Source organism: Brassica oleracea, chromosome C8, assembly GCF_000695525.1.
Source record: "Brassica oleracea var. oleracea cultivar TO1000 chromosome C8, BOL, whole genome shotgun sequence".
NCBI classification, from domain to species: Eukaryota; Viridiplantae; Streptophyta; class Magnoliopsida; order Brassicales; family Brassicaceae; genus Brassica; species Brassica oleracea.
The window spans coordinates 25108652-25135639 of record NC_027755.1 but is presented as its reverse complement, the minus strand read 5'-3'; the positions used below and the strand labels follow the sequence as shown (position 1 = coordinate 25135639).

Below are 26988 nucleotides of genomic sequence, written 5' to 3'. Positions count from 1 at the left end.
TTATTATATTGTGTACTGAGGCAACTTTCATTTAAATACTTGTATTCAGATCCACAATTAAATCAAGGAAACTATTTTCTCCTTCTCTCTCTCTTACATTTTGAGATCTACTTTCTCTCTCTCTATGTTCTTCGTGTTCTTCGTTCCCCAGAGATAAACTCTCAATAATTCTCTCATTCTAACAAAGTTTTCTTCAGAGATCTAGCAAAGACATATATTTCTTTGTCGAAAAATTATTTATGTTCTTTGTGTTCATCTGTGGTAATACTTTTTGATACATTACTCGTACTACTATATATATAACAGATCCGTCTTGCACATCCGTCTTGCACTTTCATTAACTACTACTTTGACAACAAAGTGCGCATATATGCACAAATAAATATGTAATTGGTAAATCTTTGGCCATTTGCCGAAACATATATAGCTTTTCTTTAATGATATATATGTAAATTAGATATAAGGTAGTGATGGATCACATGATCGAGAGTAACTTCCATCATCCATTGTCCCCTTTTCCTTCCCTAACACTGTCTTTTCATTCCCTTCCATTCTAAGGGCATTGTCACTTTCTCTTTTAAATCCAACCAAACTTGGCCTCTTCTTCTTGTTTATTTTCTCCCAATCATTAGAACTAATTAAACTTCCATTTATATGATATAGTTAATAGCTAATTTTATTTTTACAAATGAGTAATACGAGTACTTATAAATAATTTCTCAATGTAAATAGATTTCTAGAAGGTGGAAGACAAGGAGATATACATGACAATAATGAAGCTAACTTGTGTAAGGACCACATATTTATATGGACATCGAAACTAAATTAAACAAATCTCTGTCAAAAGGATATAAACTATAAGAGACGATTTTACTTATTATCAAATAGTTTATATTGTAGAAAGAATTAGATCGAGATTTAATCTATATATTTTGGAAAAAAATCTAACAAGAGGGGACAATCAAAGATCCATCCCACATGGGATTCAGAAAATATGTAAATTGGTGAAAAAGCTGAACAAAGAAAACAACATTTGGAAAATGATGGCTCTCTTTGATCTCTTTCTCTCACACAAATACCAATATGATTGATTCTATCTACACTTATATTATGTGTGTAAGCATATACATATGTATGTATAAATACACTGATGATACACATAGATATAATATATATGAGTATAAAAAGACAAATGTGAAAAGACAAATGTTAAGGTTGTGTCACTATGGGCAGGATTGCTATGCATTGATGTATCTAATCAGTTTCCATTATCTTCCAGGTTTCAGAGACATCTCTTTCCTTCTGGTGAATTCAACGTTGTGATTATACATTTCTTTTTTCTTTTGTATGTACGCAGAGACACACTCATTATGTTCATACACGTACGTCAGTGACTGTACGACAAATATATATCTTTGTATATACTCTACATTTTACTAAATCAATTGATTGTCTTAAACATGGAGTATTCATTTTTATTGGTTTCATAAGAGATGATTTTTTTTAAGATGTTAAATTTATAGGTCAACAAAGCGAAAAATATATTTACAAAATGTTCTAAGCACTATACGAGTAGAAACTTAAAGGCTAAAACGGAAACCAAATAGAAAAGGACTAAAACATAGCAAAATGGAGTTTAGCATAGATTGTAGCTTTCGCTGAGCTGAGTAACAAAAACAACCAAAACTACATTCATCAGGTCGTGGGGCATCTGGTCTGAGTTGAGGCGCAGACGTACGATGCGAGTGTGTATATATTTTTTTGTGGAAGTTCTTGGCCTCAGAAATTAGTCGGATCTTTACGGTCCCGTTGACCCGGATTATATAAAGAGAAGTATTATTAACTACAAGGATGTTATTTGGAATCCCAAAATGATTTGAGAAAATATTTTTCTTTAAATTACGTTAATAAATTAAAATATATTATTACTTATACTCTTCTGTCTTTTTTTGTTTCGAAATGTCTTAATTAGCAATCTAGAAACAGGTCTTTTGAGTATTTAGAAGCATATCAAAGGATTAGAAAACCGCATTGGATGATACTGGATGACGATGGAAAGGAAGTGATACTTGTAACTTGTAAGCACTAAGCAACAATAGTTCAATTTCATTTTGATTAACAAATATATATTTTGGAGTTTGTGTGTAGAGAAAGGTCTAAGAAGAAGAAGTTGAAAACAAGTGGATACTCCGACTCCCTCCCACCCGTTGTTGTCTTTGTAATTATGTCATCAATTATTCATTTTGTTATATATAACCCGATCGATAGTGGTTTTTGTTTGATCCATTTGCTTCTATCTTTCATTATCAAAGGTCCTTATCATCAAAAACATGAGTCATGGCCCCTACAGTTTCACTACATCTTGTTACTATATATAAGTTCTATAGTACATTGATTAAGTTTAGTGGTTGGTCTAGTGGTTTTGTGGAAGTTCAGCTCCCTAAGTTTGACTCTCGTTGGGAGGGGACTAAGGAACCAGCTTTTGTTCTTGGCTCAGAAATTAGTCGGATCTTTACGGTCCCGTTGACCCGGATTATATAAAGAGAAGTATTATTAACTACAAGGATGTTATTTGGAATCCCAAAATGATTTGAGAAAATATTTTTCTTTAAATTACGTTAATAAATTAAAATATATTACTACTTATACTCTTCTGTATTTTTTTGTTTCGAAATGTCTTAATTAGCAATCTAGAAACAGGTCTTTTGAGTATTTAGAAGCATATCAAAGGATTAGAAAACCGCATTGGATGATACTGGATGATGATGGAAAGGAAGTATATTTGTAACTTGTAAGCACTAAGCAACAATAGTTCAATTTCATTTTGATTAACAAATATATATTTTGGAGTTTGTGTGTAGAGAAAGGTCTAAGAAGAAGAAGTTGAAAACAAGTGGATACTCCGACTCCCTCCCACCCGTTGTTGTCTTTGTAATTCTGTCATCAATTATTCATTTTGTTATATATAACCCGATCGATAGTGGTTTTTGTTTGATCCATTTGCTTCTATATTTCATTATCAAAGGTCCTTATCATCAAAAACATGAGTCATGGCCCCTACAGTTTCACTACATCTTGTAACTATATATAAGTTCTATAGTACATTGATTAATTACAGTCCAATATTATTTCTGAGCTTTTTTGTTGACTTAATAATTGATCCGCAAGGACACATACTTTATCGCAGTAGAAATCATCTTCTTTTTCGCGTAAAAAAAATGTAAACGTGAAAGTAAATATTCTACCAAATTTTCTTAGTAATATAATATATTATTTAGTTTTTCTTTTCTTACAAGTATGTGTATTTTTTCTTTCGACTTCGATATATAGCAGTAACTTCGGATATTTTTCCTCTCTGGTAACTATGAGATTAGTCTCTCGGTTAAAAACAAAATTTTATTCATTAAGATCTACTTAGCTTGTATCAATCAAGGGTTATTACTTTTCATTTTTTCAAAACAATGTGTTTTACTTTATTTTATGCATCAGTGATTATAAAATACACTATTTTCTTGAACATGAATCCGAACGATAAAACCTAAAGAGTACTACAAAAGAGATTCCGCAAGTATTTTGCCGATCAACAAAAGTTACAGACGTTCACTGACAAAAATACAAAGAAAATTTTCATTAAGTGAAAAAATGAGATTTGATAGATTATTTACAAATCAACACTTTCATATTATAAAATAATAAATAATATGATAATACACTTTTATTTTTTAAATTAAATGGGAATAAAATTATAATGATAAATAGTTATGCTGTCAATAAAATTACACTGTAATTTGTTTTATAATATTATAAGATGCCAATTTATTACTAAAGTGTATTGAAAGTAAGCTAAATACTTAAACTAAGAAGTAAAACATTTTAAATAACTTTATTTTTCACATTTTGTAATACTAGTTTAATTATTGATATTTTTTTTCTTATAATAAAGTACTATATAAAATATTTAATCAAACTAATATGTATTTCAAAATTCCACAAATCTGCAAATTTTAAAATTTTCTGCAGTTTAAATAACTTTTTAATGTAATTTTGCAATTAAACGGTGTTTACCGGTAGAAACCTTATCTTTCCGGGAAAAAAACAAATCACTGAGAGGTAGCAACTCCACACGTATGAATGTCAAAATGAGTTATAGCTCATGAGCTGGCTCAGCTCAACTTGATTTTTCATGAGCATGATCTCTGTTTTTAGGCTCATTTAATAAATGAGCTTAATGATCGAGCTTAAATTAGATTACGAGTTATATGAGCGATCTTTAATGATCATGAGCTAACTCACGAGCTTGGTCGCTTTTATACTTATATATATAAATAGATGACTTCGTTTTTCTTATGTAAGAAAAGATAGTTTATATATTAATCATATTTATCTTCTAAAATTAAATTTTAAAACCAAAAAGTTATAAATATATACAAAAAATGTAAAAGAATATTGATACCAATCCTCATATCATATATCTTTTGAATTAAAATCTAAAACAAAATATTCCTAAGATTCTCATACAGATATATAGTCAGTATGAGAGTCTTAGGAATATTCATTTTGACACCTCTATCTACACATATGTAAGAATAGTACTGCATGAAGCTATATATATATATATATATATGTATTATTTAGCTTAGGGTATATATATATGTATTATTTAGCTTACGGCTGGGCAAATAAACCGAACCCAAAAACCCGAACCGTATCCGATCCGATAAAAATGAATCCGAACCGATCCGAATCCGACGTAAATACCTAATGGATCTTGTTCTGTGGTATTTCGGGTTATGGGTATTATCCGAACCGAACCCGAATCTAAATGGATATCCAATAGAACCCGAAACATTCAAAACCTCGAAAAGATCTTATACCAAACATGATCTCAATTCCTAATATGTATCAAAAATACACTAAGAAATGTTGAACATCTAAAATACTTATCTATTACATGAAGGTTGGTGGCTCTATTACATGAAGGTTGATGGTTGAAGATGGCCGTTGAATCTTGAAGTATTTAGATTTTGATTTTGTTTTCGTTAAACAATATTTCTCATTTCATGAGAACTTGGTTTTCGTTTTAGACTTTTATTTATTTGGTTTTCTTTTTATCAGTAAATATGTTTACTTTTCGTTTGATTTTGAATGATCACGGTTGATGTTCCTTATTTTTGAATCGATTTTACTTAAGTTTTGGCTACAAAATAGGTACAAATCAGGTATTTTAAAACTGAAGAACCAATTTTACTCATATTTTGGTTATAAAATAGGTAAAAATCAGGTACTTTTAAACCGAAAACCGATTGGGACCCGAACCCAAAAGTAAATTGGCTTGTACCTGTTCTTTGAAGATTTACTAACCCCGACCCGAACCCGATAGAACCCGAATCGGTCCCGAACTGAACTTTCATATAATCCGAATGGGGTTGATTTTGATAAACTCGAAAAACCGAAACCCGATTGGGACCCCGAATGCCCAGGCCTAATTTAGCGATGTATATCTGGCATTAGACAATGCCCAAATTGGAATCTTAATTAGTACAGTATATCATTTGTATATAAAAATATCGACAAGTACAGGCAAATGTATATTTTATACGCGCGTGTAAAAGGAATGTTCTAGAATTAAAAAAAAAAAAGGAATGTTCTTTGTGTGTTAAAAAAAGAACATGTAAATGACGTACGTAACGCAATGGTTTTAATACGAAACTCATTACCTGGAAGAAAATAGATCATTTTAGTTAAAAAGAAAAAAAAGTGTTTACATCCAAAGAGCAATAAAAAGCTCTCTAGGGTTTCATGGAATTCTTTTTCAGCAATTTATGGTTAGTTTAGCACCTTTTGGCCTTTGCCATAGTTATCTATACTATTATTTGCGAAGTAAATTTTCGGAATCGAGTTCTCACGTTAAAAGTTAGAGTGGTTAATAGCGTTTATACCCTTAATGAATAAAATGTATAAATAAATTGAAAAAATAAAACGAAATTTTAATTTATCTGATTAGATAATTGATTCAAATTAATAATAGTAAGAATTATCCAAAATCTGAAAATATAGTTTAAAAAAAAACAGATAATTTATATATATATATTGTATTGTTATCTGAAAAAATCTTTTAGTGAAAATTTAAAAACATAAATTATACAACTAAATATTAATCAAATAAAATTATTAATTATATAATTAAAAAAGAATATTGAGTTATCCAAAAACTAAAAATATAATTAAAAAAAGATAATATCTATATATATATATTGTATTGTTATCTGAAAAAGTTTTTTAGTAAAAATTTTAAAAAACATAAATTATATAATTAAATATTAATCAAATAAATTTTTAAAATTATATAATTAAAAATAGAATATTGAGTTATTTTAAGATTTATTTTAGTATAATGAATATAGTGTACAAAGAACTTTTCAAAAAATTATGAAAATATTTAAGCCCGCATCGCGGGCAAAACACCTAGTTTTCTAGTATTTTGTACTTTCTCTTGTAAAAAAGTTTGCACAATGGGCTTAGTTAGAACCGTGTAGTAACACATTTTAAAGCATTCATCATTTTTATGTTTATAGGGCAGATTTATAAACATATTATTTTGTATAGTCAATTGATATAACGCTGTTTGTTAAGTTTTTTAAAAAAAAATATTAAACCTAGATTACTACTAATATTTCTAAGATTTCTTTTCTATCATCACAACTTAACTTTAAAACCCAGCTTTCAAAAAAAAACTTAACTTTAAATTAATGAGCTACAGGTATATCTACAGTTTTGAATTTTATTATTTATTTCTTCTAAGTATGTTATTGTTTATATTTTATGAAGTGTTATAAAAAAAACATATTTTGTTGATCAATATAATATCTTTGTATCACTTTTTTATATAAATATTTATTCTAAAGTTGTAAAATAATCTTTTTGTTTGAAAATAGCAAATATTATTTCTGTTTAAAGATAATAGTTTGGGTGTTACAGATTTTTACAAGTTAAACATAAAATTAAGACTAGTTTATTTTTAGATGAACTTTTCTATCAAAATTTTATTTCATAAATATTTTTTCATTGCAAAACAATTTAGTACAAGATTTTAAATATTCTTTTAGCCTGTGGCATAAAAACATCTAGGCACAGCTCTGGGCTTAATTTTATTGTAAAAAACATTATAGCGTCAGCAGCGTAAAAACAAAGATTCTTATCAAAATAGTAACGAGAAGATGAAACAAAGGAAAAATCTACTGAATTCCACAGGTAAAAAGATTGTCATATAGATGACAAAACGGCAGACATGGAAAATTAATGGGCTTTTGAAAATTTATATAAACTAGTAAATTTAAATATCGTTTATCTTTATTTATTAGTAACTCATAATAATTGCATTACATATAATATGACCGATCGACTAGATTTTACTAGCGTATAGTTGCTAATTAGTTATATGTATTTTAGAATCTTATGGTTTTTTGAATTAATATAATCCTTTATATAATCTCTGTAGCTAGTACAAGTGTTTCAATATTTTTGTACATAAATAATGGAATCCTGGATCGGACGGACAGTACAGATCAAATTATCTCTTTACATTATATATGTATGAAATTTATATCTTTTTCTTTTTTTGCAAAAACAGAAAATGAATGTATGAATTTAGGGTATTATTTGAACTAATCCAAATCATTTTAATTTACATGAAATTTTATGTTATCAAATAACAGGATACTATAAGAATAATATTTAAATCGACCTAGGAAATTAAAAGTAGATGAAATGAGCATGGTGATGCAATAATTATACCCATCATCTCCATGCATAAATATCTTTACACACACACACACACACATATATATATATATATATATATATATATATGTACTTGTGTTTATGATTATTTGCCTAAAAGAAAAATAACCATCAGTTTTCATTTAAAGGAACAGTAATTTCAAAAGTGATTGGAATAAATAAAATGAACCAGATGGAGGTCATCCAATAATTATATTCAGATCATGCAAATTGTTCATTCATCTATTTTCCACGTTCCTTTATTTGTATGGTGCAATAATTGTTTATTGTTCACTCTATCTCTTGTTACTCTAATATCAAGCACATAACTAGCTGATCACACTAATTAGGTTTTGTTCTATTTAATGGTTAATTAGTGACATAATTCGAGTTTAATACTCCAAATAGCTAATGTTACGGAATTGACATGATTAATGTACACACGGTAACTAACTGAATTTCAGTCCATCAAATCCCCATGTAATTGAATTGTTTCTGATACTATCTAAGATGACACAACGGAGTTTGGAACACACATGACCAGTTCTCGAGGCTAATTGACTGAAGATCAAGATTCCATCATTTGGGTACAAATTTCTTCGTCGATGGGAAATCATGCTGAGAATGTGGTTTCATAGACTTAAGATTTTTCTCATCTTCGAGAGGTGTTAGATTCCTATTTTACCGACTTATATTTTTTTGATACATATGTAAACGAGGTCTTTTGTTGATCAATGAATTTTAAATTTCAACAATTTTCAATGTATTTATTAGGTAATGAGAAGTAAGAGAACGTTTAAGTAAAATTGCCGGGGAAATAATTAATTTCTTATTTGAACATATCATTTGTTTTCCTTAGATTTCAAGAAAACAAAAAGAAATTAATTACGTAAAAAGATTATTAAGGCCTAAAACGCTGACTGCAAGAGTGGCAAGTGATCTCCAAGCAAGTCGTATCGATCTTGGTCATTGATCTCTCCTTCAACCTCTCCGCTCTCTCAACCTCCTCCCTCGCCTTCTGCCACATCACCCTGATCCCAATCCAAAATCAGTTAACCAAACCAAACCAAACCGGAATTACTCAGTATAAGTTTGTTACCTTGCACGAGCAAACTCAGATTGAGCCATCTCCATCTCACGGCGAGTCAGCTCTCTGACTCTCTCGGCGTAAGCCTTCTCTATCGCCGCCAGTCTTATCTGCTCCGCCGCCTGCCACTTCAGAGCCTCCACACCTCCTCCGCCGCCATCGCTTACATGCTCCACTGTCGCCGTTGGAATTGTGCTAAGGCTGATGGAGAGTTTGAGGTCGAGATCGTGGTGGAACATGGATGAGGAATGGTGGTGATCGGTTGTTGTCGCTGTTGGGAGGAGTGTCCTTACCGGAGATTCCGTCGACAGTGGAGAAGGTAAAAGCTGAAGCTCTTTGTGATGATCATGTTGCTGCTGTTGTTCAGCCATTTTTTTGGTTTTGTTTTTTGTTGGGAGCTAAAAAAAGGCTGCAGTTTTCAGTAAGTAGGGGGTGGCATTACCAATCACTTTATATGTAAGCTGCTTCGTGTCTGTGCACATATATATCTACTTGAAATGACTGTTATATCTTCGGTGCTTTATTTTTGTGTTGTATACTTCTTCCATTTCAGAATGATCCATGTTTTAGAAAAACAAATTATTTCTAAAAAAATTCATATTTTACCTTTTCAATATATGCAATAACGACAAATTGTAAATTTCAAAGGCATTAATTGTATTTATTGAACTTTGATTGGTTAAAAATCATAAAAAATAGCTAAACACGAAAAATAATTCATTTATTGTCAAAATTTTACGTGTTTTTTTAATAAGTGTGAAAACTCTAGAATCTATACTATTATTTGAGAAGTGAATTTGCTTACTTGTCATCTTGTCCATAATTTTAGGATAAGTCATTAGTTAATTAATTAATATTCTTATTTAAAATTTTATTTCATATATATACTTATCATGATATTTAAGATAATTAATAATTTGTTTACTTGTCATCTTGTCCATAATTTTAGAATAAATCATTAGTTTAATTAATTAATATTATTATTTAAAATTTTATTTCAAATTTATTTATCATGATATTTAAGATAATTAATAACCATTAAACTATTTCTACCGATATATTAAGAGTGTTTAATCCAGATATTGGTTCGGTTTCGGTTCAATTTTTTTGGTTTTTCGGTATTTCGGTTAGTAAAATACAACTACCATTCTAAATCCATATTTAATTCGGTTCGGTTTATATACCGTCGGTTTTCGGTTTATTTGATTTTATACCAAAAAAAACATAATTATTTAGTTTGTGATCATATTATATGATTTTAGAGTCATGTTGTCAACGCAGTCATTTATTAAAAAAATATTATATGTTTAAATAAAAGAACGAAAAAAATAAAAAAAACGCTTCTACCATCTAATAAAATAATCAAATCAAAGCTTGAAATTATGAAAAAAAAAATAAAAACAAAACAGAAACACCAAAGAAAAACAAAACAGAAACACCAAAGAAAAGTTTTTCTATTCTTCCATATTTAGTGTTCATCAAAGTCATGTTACTTCGATTGAACATGAAACTCTTTCGTTTATAGATAAGAAAAAAGTTGTGAAGAATTTCCACTAATTGTTGTCCATCAAATTTATAATCTTTAATTCAATATAGTCAATGCTAAAATAAAGCAAAAAAAATAAAAATAAAAAGACTAAGAAAATAAGAAGTCTGAGTTGCGATGAATTGTTACTTAATTATAGTTCAAGTTTTTTACAAATTAGGGATTCTTTATTACTGTAAACAAATTTGGTAATAGTTATTAACAAAAAAAATTAATGTATATAACAAATAGTCATTCGTCGGTATAAAATATATACATATTTACATGTTTCTACTTTTGATCGGTTTATTCGGTTTAATCGGTTATAAACCAAACCATATCCAAATCCTAAGGTTTTTATAAAATCATATTCATTCGGTTTGTATGGTATATTCCAAGACCAAACCATATTGTTTATTTCGGTTTGGTTCGGTTTGGTACAATTCGGTTTTACCATATTGAACAGCCCTAATACTATTACTATTTTAAAAATATTCATTTTTATATATATTTATCGTAATATTTAAGATAATTAATAAACATTAATCTATTTTACTGATATTTATACTATTGTTTTTTTATTACTTATCATATTGTCCATAATTTTAGGATAAGTCATTAGTTTTGTTAATTAATTTATTATTTAAAATTTAATTTAATATATATATTTATCATGATATTTAAGATAATTAATAATCATTAACATATTTCTACGGATATATATACTATTATTCTTTTGAAAGTATTTATTTTAATATATATATCATGATTTAAGATAATTAGTAAATATTAACATATTCTACGACATATATACTATTATTTTTTAAATATATATTTTAACATTTATACTTATTATGATATTTAGGACATTTAATTTATAAATAGTTATTAACAATTGATATTAAAATTTGATATTAATTAACAATATCTACCGATAATATTATAATTACGTTTATCTTATATTTAATTTAGTTTAATAACTAATATTATAGCCACTTTTTTATTCTTATTGGAAATATTTATCAAAATACATATTATTATAATAATAAAATAAAGATTAAAGGTAAAAAATCAATGAAAAGATGCCGTAAAATATAAATTGCATACTTATGTTAAATAATTTATATATATTTAATATTAAACAATAATATTTCTAACCTAAGATAAATTCATTTGTATTTTTACATGACAATCACAAATGAATTTATCTGTAAAATCACAAATGTTATCAAAATAATATATTTAAATCCAAAATAGTAAATATTATATAAACTACAAAATGATAATTAACTAAAAATAGTAAAAATAAATGGAAACATGAAAAACTAAGATTAAAACATTAAATGTTATTGAAATTTTGACAAATACAATAATTTTGTCTGTCTGTTTTTAAAATATATATTATAGAGGATATATAACGTTTGTTGGTTATTATTATTTTACTAATGTTTTATTGGCTGTGACCGTTTATAATTTTTTCAGTGCCACTGAATTTCTTTTCATTCTATAAGTATAATAATTTGATTACTACTATAAAAAGATTTTGATCCAGAATCTACAACGATAAATAAAAATTTGAAACAAAAGAACATAATTTAATACATTGGTTATCAATATTAATATTAATTTTTTTATCTAATTAATTTAATAATTTTATTATTTTTATAAAAATAAACATTAGAAATAAAAAATTTAAGTATATATATGTTAGTCTGCACGGATCATCAACTAGTATACATTATTTTGAAACGGAGAGAGTAGTTATAAAAAGTTAATTTGTTTAGAAAATTAGTGATGGATTGATTGGATTCATAATAATAATAATAAAAAAGTAAAAAATTGGGTTGAAGGAACTATTAAAAATGTTTCCGACAATTTAATTAGTAAACGGCTAAGCAATGCGTTAAATTACTGTCAAAACTTAGTAAAAGCATTAAATTTAATCAAACTTATAATGACATAAACCATAACTGTAATAAATAGAATTTTGTTTTTATTGTAATTGTCAACAAGCTAAATGTCTTAAAATAATCTACAAAAGTTCAACCAACTATATAATTTTCACTAATCCACATAACCAATATAAAATTTATTATATTCACTCAACATTTCATCAAATTTATAGTTATCATTTACATCCGTTGTATATCTTTGAATTTGAGTTATTTGGTAAGCGAGATTATAGCCTGAATATCTCGATAATCCTCTAACAAACGACCACAGTTCCATAGTTATGTAAATTTGTCGCCCAGTGTGGTTCCATTGATTATCTCGATTGATAAGACAAAAGGATTTTGATTTTATTAGGGATATTGTATCTCACATGGAGAATTTAAAGGAACCAACACTAATATATAAAAGATTAAGACCAATCAATTTTTTGTCAATTGATTTTAAGTTGGAATCCTATAATTAATCTGAATCTAACATGGTATAAAAACTTTAAAATATGCACATCTCAGTTACAAAAAAAAAATGCACATCTAAAAATAAGAAAATGATCTAATTTATAAATGGTTAATTATGAGTTTCCAATTTAAAACCAATTGATATATATATTTTCATTGTTTATATATTTTAATTATGTCATTTAGTTTTTTGTTAGGCGGATTTGGTCTATTTTTAACGTATGCTTACCATTATCACATGTATATATATATATTAACTTCTGTTAATTTCTTCACATATATATTAACAGAAGAATTCAGAATTTGAGTTAATCGTATAAAATTTATAATGACAATGATTGTAAATTTTTCCAATATAACCCCTATTATTTTGCATCTATCATCACTCGTAAGTGTATGTGTGTATGCCTACATTTACCACCAAAATTTTAAATATTTTTTGTCCTGAGTTTCATGCAGACTATATTATGTTCAGACAAGTAGTTAAATATGACTGGTAACACAGTTATCGATATCATCAAATCAATGCTTTTCTAAATTATACTAGTACCATCGTTTGTTTACGTTTGCGGTTATGTTATGTTTAAGGTAATAGAACATGCGTAGATATACAACCATCACCGTTGTTTTTACGGTTAGTTTAAAACATCAGTGACATAATTCATTAAGGCCGGGTTTGAGATTTTAGAAATTTTAAACATTTACTAATAATTTTAATAATAATTTTCATAAGTTAGAGTTTATATATACATATATAACTTCCAAATATTTTGGAGGTTTTGACAAAACTTTCATTTGACTATTGTCATTGGACCCTGCTAATTACTCATAAGTTCCAACTTTAAACTTTGTTTATTAAAAATTAAACTGACATTAATGAGAAAATAATAGAAGTTAGGGCATCTCCGATCCAAATATATTTTTGTTCTATAATTTCCACTAAAAAAATATAACTCTATTATAGAGTAAGTTTTGCTCAAATGGTTAACTCTAACTCTATTACGGAATCAACCGTTGGAGTAAAACTTACTCAATAATAGAATTACACTATTTTAGTGGAAATTACAAAGAAAAAATATCATTTTCAACTTCATTCTATTTTTCACTCTAAAATAGAGTTTAGAGTAAAAATGTTCAAACATGCTTTATTTTTCACTCTATAATAGAGTAAAATTCTCTATTTATGCCATTTAATAATATGATAAGAAATAGTGGACTATTGGAGTTTCCGGCTAGGGGAAATAAAATGTCATGGCAAGGGAGAAGAGGAAAAGGAAAAGGGGAAATGATCATCAGATGTCGTCTAGATCGCGCTTTAGCAAACGAGGAGTAGCACACTTTATTTCCATGTTCTTATACATAATATTTAGGGATGGTGGCATCTGACCATCGCCCAGTAGTGGCGTACTTGGAGGATAAAGTTGTCAGGAGGAAAGGACAATTTCGTTTTGATAAGAGATAGATTGGACAAGTGGGTCTTATGGAATCAATTACAATAGGCTGGTTAGATTGTAGTGGAGGAAGGGAAAATGGTATAGTGGAAAAAATTAGGAATTGTCGTCACGAAATTGATAAATGGCGGAAAAATAATCCACCTTATGGAAAGGAAAAAATAAATTAGTTACAGAAAGGTCTCGAAGAGGTACACACAGATAACACTAAATCTCAGGAGGATATTCTGGAGGTATCTAGGAAGCTACAAGAAGCATATAAGGATGAAGAGGATTACTGACATCAGAAAAGTAGGAATATGTGGTATTCATTTAGGGATCTTAACACAAAATTCTATCACACTTTAACCAACCAAAGACGGGTTCGTAATAGGATAGTCGACTTATATGATGCTGCAGGAAATTGGATTACATAGGATAATGGGGTGGAAAAAGTGGCAGTAGACTATTTTGAAGAAATGTTTAGTACCACTTCACCATCAGAATTTGATAGTTTCCTCACAGAAGTAATATTGGGTATCACTCCTCAGATGAATCAATGATTGTTAAGGATAGAAACTGAGGATGAGGTTAGAGATGCTTTTTTTATGATGCACCCAGAGAAGGCGCCATGACCGGACGGCATGACAGCTATATTTTTTCAACATTCTTGGCATATTATTAAGGAGGATTTGGTAGAAATGGTGAATTATTTTTTGGATTCCGGAGAAATGGATTCAAGGTTAAATATTACCAATATATGTATGATTCCAAAGACGGAGAGGCCTACACGGATGACGGAGCTGAGGCTAATCAGTTTATGTAACGTAGGGTATAAAATTATTTCAAAGGTTTTGTGTCAGCGATTGAAATTATGTCTCCCCTCTCTCATATCAGAAACTGAATCGGCATTTGTGCCAGGAATGTTGATTTCTGATAATATTCTTATAGCCCAAGAAATGTTTCATGGTTTACGGACAAATAAAGCATGTCAAGGAAAGTATATGGCAATTAAAACGGACATGAGCAAAGCGTATGATAGGGTGGAATGGGATTTTATCAAGGCTTTACTACAAAAGATGGGTTTTGATCTTCATTGGATTAGACTAATGATGGAATGTATATCATCAGTTCAATATTGGGTTTTACTAAATGGTCAACCACGTGGTCTCATTATTCCACATAGAGGTTTACGTCAAGGGGATCATTTGTCTCCTTATTTATTTATTATCTATACTGAGGCTTTAATTGCAAATATTAAGAAGGCGGAGAGAGGGAAACAATTAACGGGAATGAAGGTAGCCAGAGCCTTTCCATCGATATCTCATTTTCTATTTGCGGGCGATAGCCTTTTCTTTTGTAAAGCTCAAAGAGAAGAATGTCATACCATTCTCAGGATCATAAAGGAGTATGAGGTAGTTTCGGGTCAACTCATAAATTTTGATAAGTCTTTGATTCAATTTGGGCACAAGATTGAGGAATCGGCCAGACAGGAGTTACGAGATATTTTGGGTATCCAGAATATTGGAGAAATGGGATCTTACCTAGGTTTACCAGAAAATCTTGGGAGCTCCAAGATATAAGTTTTTAGTTTTGTGCAGGACCAGCTAAATAATAGAGTCAACGGTTAGATTTTTAGGTTTTTCACAAAAGGAGAAAATGAAGTAATTATTAAATCCGTGGTTACGGCATTACCAAATCATGTGATGTCTTGCTATCGTTTACCTAAGGCAACTGCAAAAAAACTGACGACCGTGGTAGCACAATTCTGGTGGAGTCCAAGGGGAAGCACAAGAGGCATGCACTGGAAATCATGGGACAAAGTATGTGTAAATAAGGATGAAGGAGGTTTGGGGTTCAAAGACATCATTGATTTCAATACATCTATGCTTGGTAAACAATTATGGCGTCTGATAGAGAAGCCAAACACATTATTTGCTCGAGTTTTCAAAGGTCGGTATTACAGGAATGCCTCACCCCTGGAACCGATTCGTTCGTATTCTCCGTCATATGGTGGCGGAGTATCATATCTGCTAGATCTCTGGTAAGCAAAAGACTAATCAAACAGGTGGGATGAGGATCATTTATATCTGTATGGAACGTTCCATGGCTCCCAACCACTCGCCCGAGACCACCTAATAAAAATCAACACAACTATTATCCAGACCTCACAGTAGATTCTCTCATTGATTCTACTTCGCGAACTTGGAATTCACAAGCACTTCGGATTTTGGTGGACCCACAGGATGTGAAAATTATAGAAAGTATACCACTGAGCAGAACTCAGATGGTAGATAGGGATGGATGTCATTTCACAAACAATGGAAAATATACGGTCAAATCAAGATATCAGGTAGAACGGATTTACCCAGACAGAGACAAACCACCATTAATGTTTGGACCCACGGTGGATGTATTGAAGGCATTCTGTTGGAAGATACGATGCCCACCAAAGATCAAACATTTTCTATGGCAATTGGTCACGGGGTGTATAGCAGTCAAGAAGAATCTGCAAGCGCGACGGATACATGAGGATATACGTTGTGCACGGTGTGGAGCTGATGAGGAATCAATAAACCATGTGTTTTTTGAATGTCCCCCAACACTTCAGGTTTGGGCTCTCTCAAAGATACCATCAAATCCAGCTATTTTTCCAACAAGCTCTCTCTTCACTAACATGGATCATCTCTTCTTGAGAGTTTTTCCACAGATGGATGATCATCAGTTTGCATGGATACTATGGTATATTTGGAAATGAAGGAATGATAAAGTTTTTAGTAATCTGGATTTTGATCCTAGAGACACGCTAAATTTGGCAGAAACTGAGTCAACACTTTGGACTGAGGCACAAATATTGAACGAACAGAGGAATGTACGACACATAGAGGTTACGACTTTACCGTCAATTCCAGGAAGATGATGTTTCGCAGATGGTTTCTGGAAAGAGAATGATATTTTCTCCTGACAGGGTTGGTTTAGTACTCTAGAAGGATTTGATGGGCTGTTAGGGGCGAGGAATGTCTGGGCTAGTCTGTCTCCTCTTCATGCGGAGATGGAAGCACTACTCTGGGCAATGGAATGCATGAGAAACTTACGTCAATTTCAGGTTACATTTGCAAAAGATTGCTCTCAATTGGTGAAGATGGTTTCGGAACCAGAAGAATGACCAGCTTTTGCAAACTATTTAGAAGATTTAAAGGTCCTGAAAGAAAGTTTCCTCCATTCAGAGATTATCTATGTACCAAGGACGCAAAATACAAAGGTGGATGGCCTAGCGTATTGTCTGGAAGCAATTGTCTTTCGTCGTTCACATGGATCAAGATTTCCCGGTTTAGTTCACAGAGTCAGTATGAGTCTGTATAAGTCGATGACAATAAAACAAAAATAGATTTACTCTATATATAGAATAAATTGTTGTTTTTTTTTCATCATTTTATTTTTCACTCTAAAATAGAATACCATTGGAATATATCACAATTTTATTATAGAAATATTAAAGAATAAAGAATAAGGTGAACCATAGAAGAATATCTTAGTTCGGCAAAACAAAGGTAGAAGCTATTAAAAGACTAGTTATTAGCTGCAGAGAAAATCTCTGTCGAAGAAAAGACAGAGAAGATGGAATACAACGGATCACGTTACTGAGGCATGAGAGGCTTTTATGAGAAACCCTTTTCACTTTTTCATCATCTTTCTCATTTCAAATGTTATTATAACTAGTAACTTTGCGATTATATATAAGCCAATAAGCATATATCCGTTTTATATAAAGATATTAAAATGAGGATGTGGGTTGTGTAATAATTGGAGTTGCATGTGGGTTATTGGGTTCTAAAAGCTAACAAACTTACTACAATACTAAGTAGGAATATTTTAGTCATTTAAATTCTTCTCATAAATGGTACTCCATGTTTTATTTAGAAGATAAAAAGTGTATCCTCTGTGTTTTTGGTTAATAGCCTGTTTTTTTTATTTCTCATGTATGATATAACTTTTGCTTCTAATCCCTTTCTTATTATTTGAGGAGCACTTTTAATAACTAACTTTTACTTGATGTGTTATTAACAGAAATGTCATTATTGATGTGGCAACTTCATAGCCCTTCTCAACCCATTTATTAAAATAGTCATAGTTTACTAGAATATTTACAACAGAATGCCATTGGACATATTTGTTACAAGACTTATCTTATAATATATTACAAGACTTGTGGGATGATAATCAAACGAATAAATGTATTAACTTTAGTTAACCAAATTAATTTTATACATAAACGGACGGTAACGTCATTTGTTTGGCTGTATAACCTCTTGGTACCTTTTTTATATGATATACTCTTACCAATGTTCAAGAATAAATCATTTCTGTAATCTTAGCAATGGTTTCATCATGAATAAATAAAATTCATGATTTACTCTTCAAAAGTAAGTCGATTGTTCAGAACTATTGGCACTATAATTTGACGTTGAAGTAGTTTTTGATATATATGTCAAATTGAAAGTTTTTCATATTTACTTCTTTTGATTTATATTCAATTTCATGTTCTTTTGTAAGACTCGATAAATGACATTTGTTTTTGTTCAGGACAATAGTATATGTAATGTAGTGACATTATATATTTTATATATCTATGTGTTATACATATATCATTTAGTATACATATATCTACACATTATATATTTTACATGTTTTTCTCTTAGAACATAATAAATATACTAATTGATATACTATTATTATTGGTCATGAATAAATATACTAATTGATATACTTTTAGAGATGGTCGCATCAGTTATATTTATTTTGTTAAACATATAGAAAATATTTACTATACTTGGTTAAACCTGTGAATTATGTTTGGGTATAACATGTTTATTTTCATTTGAATTATATTATTTATTTGGTATAACATGTTTATTTTCATTTTGATTAAACTTAAATATTTTCGTGGCTTCAAATTTAGAATATTCAGAATTAAAAGTAATTGATTTTCTTTCCATCAATTATTTTGCGGCATCAACGGTTGGTTGGTAATTTAAGTTTATAATGAAATTTTGAATTATACAGCTAATGTCTTATATCAAGTAAAGGTTGGTTACTCATACACTTAAGGGAAGTGCGTTGATTTTCCAACACAGTGATATACTTTGCTTACCAGTTTCGTTATCTAATCAAAATCAACAATTAATTTTGATTAATTATTTTATGTATTTTATGGGATATGTGACATTCATGTTATGCCTGGACAATATAAACTCAATTATATTGTAAAATCAAAACGTAGTATATAAAAAAGTTAAACCTAATCTTGAGTGATTGCAAAATAAAATCAAAAAGGAATGACATAATAAATTTCTTTGAATCCCTTTTGCAACAAATTTTTTTTATTACGAAATTAACATAAATGGTGATAAACAGTAAATTTGGAAATTTATTTAATTATTTCCGGTTAAGTTTGAAGTCAAATATCATTTAATATGGACTTCTTTTAAATATGGAGATTTGTTGATAGGGCCTTTGTCAATTTACAATCTATCGGTTCGAATTTCCCGAGATTTGAGTCACTCGATTCAGCTTCCAATCTTCTTAGGTATTGTGATTGAGTTTAGTTCACAAAATATGGATATCTCAAGTGACGAAGAGTTAACCCAAACCATGTATTTTGACTCATAATGGATATTAAGGTTTAATAATTGGTCTCTTTTACAATTTCGAGTTCTAATCAGTCCACTAAATTATAAAATTCATATTATTTACTTTTTTAACCTCATATTATTTATTTCAATTTATTTTTATTCTTCTACAATTTTTATGTACTCCAGAACCAATATAATTTTAATAAAATATAACAATATTTTTTTCTGGACAACTAAAATATAACAATATAACTTCGATATTTTAGTCTATTGCGCGGGTATCACCTAGTACTATATTACAAGCAATAATTATAGACATTACTTTTTTATTTAGATATTTTCCTGAACTCATTTATTGTGATTAAACGTAACTTAGGTGCAATTTCTTTTCGAAAGAAAACATATAAAAGTGATGGAATGTGAAAATCAAAGATCACGAAATCCAAAATGTATTTAACTTAAAATGGTGTATTATATTAGCCAATAGTTTGCTAACCTGTTTTTCAATGAACTTAAACACTTTGTCTAAGTTAATTTTCTTTCATTTATCCATGTTTCTAGGTTCACTAGTCTAGCTCTCTTTTACTTAAAAAGAAGATTCTTGACCGTTGCTTTTAAATGCAGCACTAAAATGAAGTATATAGTAAAAAATGTTTCTAACTCAACTTTATATCTCAATCCATAATAGAGTTTTTGTTTGTTCATCACTTCATTATAGAGTTAGAAATAGAGTAAGTTTGAAACATTTTTACTCTATATTCACTTTTACTCTATTTTAAAGGAAAAAAACGAAGTTTTACATCGGAAAAGCTCTAATTACTCTTGGACTCAAAACTTGTTAAAATTCAATGTGTTTTTTTTTTTTACAAATACCTAAAGTAGCATATGAAGTATATGTATAGATTCATTTATTTATTATTAGTTTGAATCTGCTTTAGAAATACATAAACTATAAACTATAACTATAACCTTTACGGCAATGATTTTGCCAAACCCCTAAAAAAGAGCTTATACAAAACAAACCATAGAAAATGAAAGTTCACTTAAGAAATAGGGAACATATAGGCCCATAGTGTTTTTGGATTATAAATCAGAACAGATTAAGGTGTTATTGGTTTATATATTTTGATTGATTTAGAAATCCATATAGTATTTATAAATCTAAGTAAAATATGTAAATCCGGAAGTTTTCCATCGGATTTGAATCTTTGTATTTTTAACTAAAAAATTCAAACAAATTCATTCAAATCCATTATAAAATCAAATATATTAGTAAATCCGTACAATTGAATAACACTTGATTTGATACAGAATTTATTAATCATTAAACCAATAACACATGATTTTAATACATATTTAAAAATCATAGAACCAATAACACTAGATTTAGTTCGGATTTTCAAATCCATTAAAATACAACAACCAATAAACCCTACTATAACAAAAAGTGAACCGAAAATTTATGTGGACCAATAGACCTAGGCCCTGTTCGTTTACCTATCGCGCGACATGCGACCTGCGACCTGCGACCTGCGATCGACCTGCGACATGCGACCTACGACTTATCGCAGGTTGTTGTTCGTTTTGCTGTAGCGTAACATGCGACCTGCGATTGGTCGCATGTCGCAGGTTGTTGTTCGTTTTGATGTCGCGCGACTGATTTACCTATCGCGCGACCCGTGATCTGCGACATGCGACCTGCGATTGGTCTCATGTCGCAAGTCGCAGGTTGTTGTTCGTTTTGATGTCGCGCGACTGATTTACCTATCGCGCGACCCGTGATCTGCGACATGCGACCTGCGATTGGTCTCATGTCGCAAGTCGCAGGTTGTTGTTCGTTTTGATGTCGCGCGACTGATCGCATGACCAGTCGTGGGTTCCCATTCAAGTCGCCCGAAAAAATAGCGACTAAAAATTAAGAAAATTTTGATCGTGCGACTGGTCGCAGATCGCAGGTCGCGCGACACGTAAACGAACATAGTTTTAGTCGCAGGTCGCAGGTTTAGTCGTAGGTCGCAAATCGCAGGTCGCGCGACACGTAAACGAACGTAATCTTAGTCGCAAGTCGTAGGTCGTAGGTCGCGCGACACGTAAACGAACAGGTCTTGCCAATCTGAACCGGACGCGCATAAATTTTACTCTCTGCTACATTTGTTCCGTTGATTAGAAGAACATTCCCCCCGCAAACCCGTAACTAAAAGACAAAACTAAAATCTCAAGCAGTGTTAGTGGGACTTAGATTTATATAGAGCTTGTTGATTTTAAAAGTTGAAAGATTTGTTAAATTTAGAAAGAATTATAGAGAATTTTGTATATTGTGAAAATCTATGAAAATAAAGTAATATAATGATTCTAAGAATTCAAGGAAAACATGTATTGTTCTCAAAATTTTATTTTTTGCTCAAAATGTTAAGAATTCAACTCCCAATAACACTTCCTTTAATAGATTTGTAAAATCATTAAAATCTAAACTTTTTGAATAACAAATTTTGTATAGAATTACCGAATCATCAAACCAATAGCATTAGATTCTAATTAGAATATGAAAATCTATAACCAACACTAGACTTGAAAATCCGTCTCATTATAAATTCAATTCCCACTGACACCCTCAAATTATGCAAAATATAGATGTTATAAATCCTTATCCGTTTCGCTTCATTGCTTAGTTATGATGTTTCTGTTTCTTTTTTATTTTTTCTAGATATGTTTGGCACGTTTGAAGTCAGTGCTATACTACACACAAACCATCCATCTGCGGCTCGACAGGTTAGTAGTCTCTTTGAACATTGTTTCCTTGCTTGAGCTAAAAAGGATCAAAACTTTTTGAACGCTCTGTGCAACAATTAACAAACAACTATATAGTTGAATACTTATCTATTTGCTATAGAAAACCAAATACTCACTCACCTGCAAAGAGATTGAAAAATATTTGTGTGTATCCGGATGGTTTATCCAAGTTTGTTTGTGTTCCTCAAATCTTTGGCAGAAGCTTTTTATGTGACAATGTTCACTTGCATTCAGTGTACCAAGATTATTATACAGGTTTATGTACTTCAAACAGCTCAGCTTGATTTGTCAAATTTGGATCTTATCATCTTAATAAGGCACTCTACTAATGTAATTATACTGTTAATGGCTTCAGCTTACCGGTTGTTTTGATATCAAACATCGAAACCGTGAGTGATCTGTTAAGACAAGCCAACTCGAAGCAGGTAGATCATCACAGTCACATGGACTTGCTTCATACTGGTTTTCGTGTTGCAGTCTGGTAAATCTATTTTGTGGAAAAGAGATTACATGTCTCAGACGTTACCTGCATAAAGCTCGTAGCCATGGCCACATCAAAGTGTATTTATTCTTACTCTGACCAGGTACCAAATATTCACTCAAAGATTAGCTCTTTCCTCTTTTATTGTCTCTGTTTGAACGTTTATAAGACAAAATTCAAGACCTTTGGCACAAACAGACAGAGAAGCAAAGACAAACTAACACAAGGAAAGAGACCATTTGTTAGACTCTGTAGTTTTGAGGTAGAGGTATAACACCGTCAAAGAAATCCCCAAAATAGCCAGGTGGCTCATACACAAGTCTTGCGATGATGTCTCTGAGAGTGATGAGTCCTTCGAGGTTACCTGAATCATCCACCACATATAGTCTATGGATCTTCTCAGCGTCTAGCATCAAAATCAGTTCCTTTAGCGTATGGTTCTTAGTGCAAGCAATGACACCACTCAGAATAGGTGCTGATGTATCCCCACGCTTCTCCAGATGCTCTCTAACCGCTACTAAGAAGTTCTTCGTTGTGATTGACCTGAAACAAGATCAAGAGAAAGCATTGAAGATTGACCAATGCCACCGGAAAATGTAATAAGTATCAAAACCTGTAGTCATGGTAGATCTCTGGGGCAGTTAGGAGAAAGTGAACATCTCTAAGGCTAATGTTGCCTACTGGCTTCTCACTTTTTCTTTCAACAACGGGTATGCCTGCGATTCTCTTTCTCCTCATCAGCTTGAACGCCTGAAGAACTGGTTCATCCTCATAAATCTGAAAACAGAAATGGTGTTAGAAAAAATAAGAACTCAGTGAAAAGTTATAAGTAAAGATTACAAGATGACCTTAATGATATGATCTTTTGACATAATGGGAAGACCGACTTCAGAGAGAGTTTTGACTCCCCAATCCTCAAACCAGTGAAGCCCCACACATTCTGCCAGCATATGGATAACTCCTGACTGTGTGATTATGTTTTCGATCTTTGCTTCTCCTAAATCAACCACAGGGATGCTCTTCATTTTGTACTTGGAAAGAAGCAGCAACATGGTTAAAAAGGAGTTCTCTTTCTGCAGAGCAAGGAAGGGTGCCCATCTGAATGTTCAAGAGATATCTCGAACCTGTCATAAAGAATAATATCCATAGCATTTCAGGATCTATGGAAAGTGTTAAGCTTGTGGGTTTATTAACAAAGATAGAAGATTTACCTTGGTGTTCTTGTATAGCTCTGAAGAAGTAAGGACCTCAAAGAAGTTTCCAGAAGTTACAGCTGGATCATCTCCGTTATCCAGGATATGGGCGGAGAAATCATGAGAAGTTCCATTTGAACCTGCAACAGCAGGGCTCCTTGGAGATGTTGGGTCCAGCTGTTTTTTTATTTCCAAAGTAGAAAAGTCAAGCAAAGACATGAACATTAGTTGACTCGCTAGGTAGTTCAAAAGAGAAGGTTGGAAGGAAGAATGTGACCTGATGCAAGAGCCAGACTACAATGCCTGGAAACTGCACAATACCGATGTAGCGATCAATCCAGCTGGCGTCTTCAGGAGCGTCAACATCTACAACAGGAGCGCTCAAGACCTTGAGTTTCGATAGTGTCTCCACAGCTTCAGCCAAACTTGTGTCTGATCTTATCTCGATGTCTTCTACACAGATAAAAACCACAACAAGAGACACCAGAACTGAATCAACATCTGTTAAACTGTGAGAACAACTGCATCTAATTATCTAAAACCAGAGAGGCATCTAAATAACACCTAAACCGAACTGACACACACAAGTATCTGAAGTAAACCCGAATTGATTCCACACTCATATTTCTAGAACTTGAATTTCAATCAAGACAACAAAGAGATCACGGGACCCACCCATCAATAAGGCATGATCACATCTCAAAACTTCACAATCAAAAATCTCCATATTCGCATGGAATCTTGTTACCTTGTGAGTCAGAGGAGAGAGGGAACGCAGAGACAGGGATGCTCTCGAAGCAGGCGTTGAGCTTCTCGTCAGGGCTGAGCTGAGGCTTCTGCTCATCCCAGAGATCTTCCACGCGCATCCCTAGCTTAGCTTCCGGGCTCGACACCTCACTTCGATGCCCTAAGCTCTCGCTCCTCACTATCTTTATCTCCGGCACACTCGCCATCTTCTCCGGCAAGCTCACAGTGATAAAGGTTCTGACTTTATCCTCCGACGGCTCCAAATGAAACCAAAGACGCTCTCTTTTTATCGGTCAGAAGCTTCCTACAAACATTAGGATAGAAAACAAATGGACCCCTGTATTTTTCATATTTTTGAAAAGGACCCTAATGTTTCTAATTTTATCAAAATAATCCGAATTTTTCAGAGTTAGATAATAAAGAGACCGTCTTGTTTTGGAAGGAAACAGATTTCGTGGGTGTGCAATGTAATTTGTTTTCAAGTCTTGTTTTGGTTAGTTTGTTTCGTGTTTACTGTGTTAGTGTGAAGGGTATGCTAGTCTGTAATAGGTGTATAGTATCCTTGAAGCAGACTCAAGATCTGAGTCGTTGAAAACTGAATGCTTGTAACACGTGGAGGAATCTTCGGGATTGTTTTGGTATTGGTGGTGATAGCGAAAGGCAGCATAGCATGACTCCATTTGTGGGAGTCAATGCTTATCTCTATCGTTTTCAGTGTCTGCGACAATTATTTTGTACTCCCTCTCGATTTAAATATGAGATGTTTAAAGTTTTACACACATATTAAAAAACAATAAATACAATATTTTAATTGTTACTTTTTGATTATATCAATAAAGTTTCACCATTCATAATTTTACTTTTTAATTTATGTTTAAATTTTAAAAATAAATGCATTAATTATATCTCAAAACATCATACATTTGTATACAAGATAAAAATATAAAACATCTTACATTCGTATCCGGAGGGAGTATTTTTAATTGGATTAGACTATTATGCCAACCTACATAAGAACTATCGCTTTTATTTTTTTTTGTCAACAGAACTATCGCTGTTATTTAGTTGAATACGGGTAACTGTCGTTTTTAATGAAAAAATAAGAACTACCCCTCCCCCGTTATTTCGAAAATTCCCAGACATCTAACCTATACTAAAAGGGAGATATACTCTACTCTAAAGCTGTCCACGTCAGATAAATAAATTAGCCAATGAAGAAGAAGTTATTTAACACATCATTATCTACTACGCTGGACTTCTTCCCATGACCCAAAACGAGTCCACGTAAGTAACCTAAGTTACCTAAAGTCTAGCAATTTCTATCGATTTCTCCGTACTTCGTCTTCTCCGCTTCGACTTCTTGCAACTGATATCTCATGATTTTTATAAGTTTTAGATTCATATTTTAGCTTATTATGATCATTTTAGGTTGCATTTAGGTCTTTGTGTTGTATTTGCATACTCATTTGCATATCATAGGGGTTGGAATGCTTATTTGGAAGTTTGGGGCGAAATTCAAGGGTTATACTGCAAAGTTTGGAAGTTTTGGGTCCACTGTGATGTTAACAAGAACCCAGGGACCAAGGTTGCAAATTCGTAATATTCGCTTGGGCTAAATCGCACATTGGAAACTTTGGGTTTGATTCGCGAGGGCATTTTTGCACATTCCAAAGGCTGGGTCCGTTTTGTAAAGAATCAAAAGGCCAGGGACTGGTTTTGAAAATAATGAAGAAACCTCCATTGGAGAGCACGAGCTTTCTCCTGATGCATCCGGAGCTTGACGACGCGGCGAGCCTGTTACAGTACCATGGAGAAGGAAGCTACGATCTGAGAGCACGACACCGTGGAGGAGCTCACGAGCTTCTCTTCGCCGGATCTGAATCCCGACGGCGGAGGCTGAGAGCACGGCGGAGAG

At 31.4% G+C, this 26988-nt stretch overlaps 1 protein-coding gene and 1 pseudogene across 2 annotated transcripts; both read right to left on the bottom strand.

The window, feature by feature from the left end:
- Positions 1 to 8593: 8593 nt before the first annotated feature.
- Positions 8594 to 9304, bottom strand: LOC106310315 (protein SHOOT GRAVITROPISM 5). Its single transcript, XM_013747550.1, has 2 exons — positions 8879 to 9304; positions 8594 to 8810 (listed from the first exon to the last, which is right to left on the bottom strand). The coding sequence occupies exons 1-2, from the start codon at positions 9235 to 9237 to the stop codon at positions 8681 to 8683; spliced, it is 489 nt and encodes a 162-aa protein (XP_013603004.1). The 5' UTR covers positions 9238 to 9304; the 3' UTR covers positions 8594 to 8680.
- Positions 9305 to 23244: 13940 nt separating this feature from the next.
- LOC106307308 lies at positions 23245 to 25279 on the bottom strand (annotated as a pseudogene). Its single transcript, XR_001263304.1, has 6 exons — positions 25075 to 25279; positions 24604 to 24776; positions 24345 to 24503; positions 23982 to 24257; positions 23747 to 23910; positions 23245 to 23676 (listed from the first exon to the last, which is right to left on the bottom strand). The product of XR_001263304.1 is annotated as an SNF1-related protein kinase regulatory subunit gamma-1-like (transcript).
- Positions 25280 to 26988: the final 1709 nt, after the last annotated feature.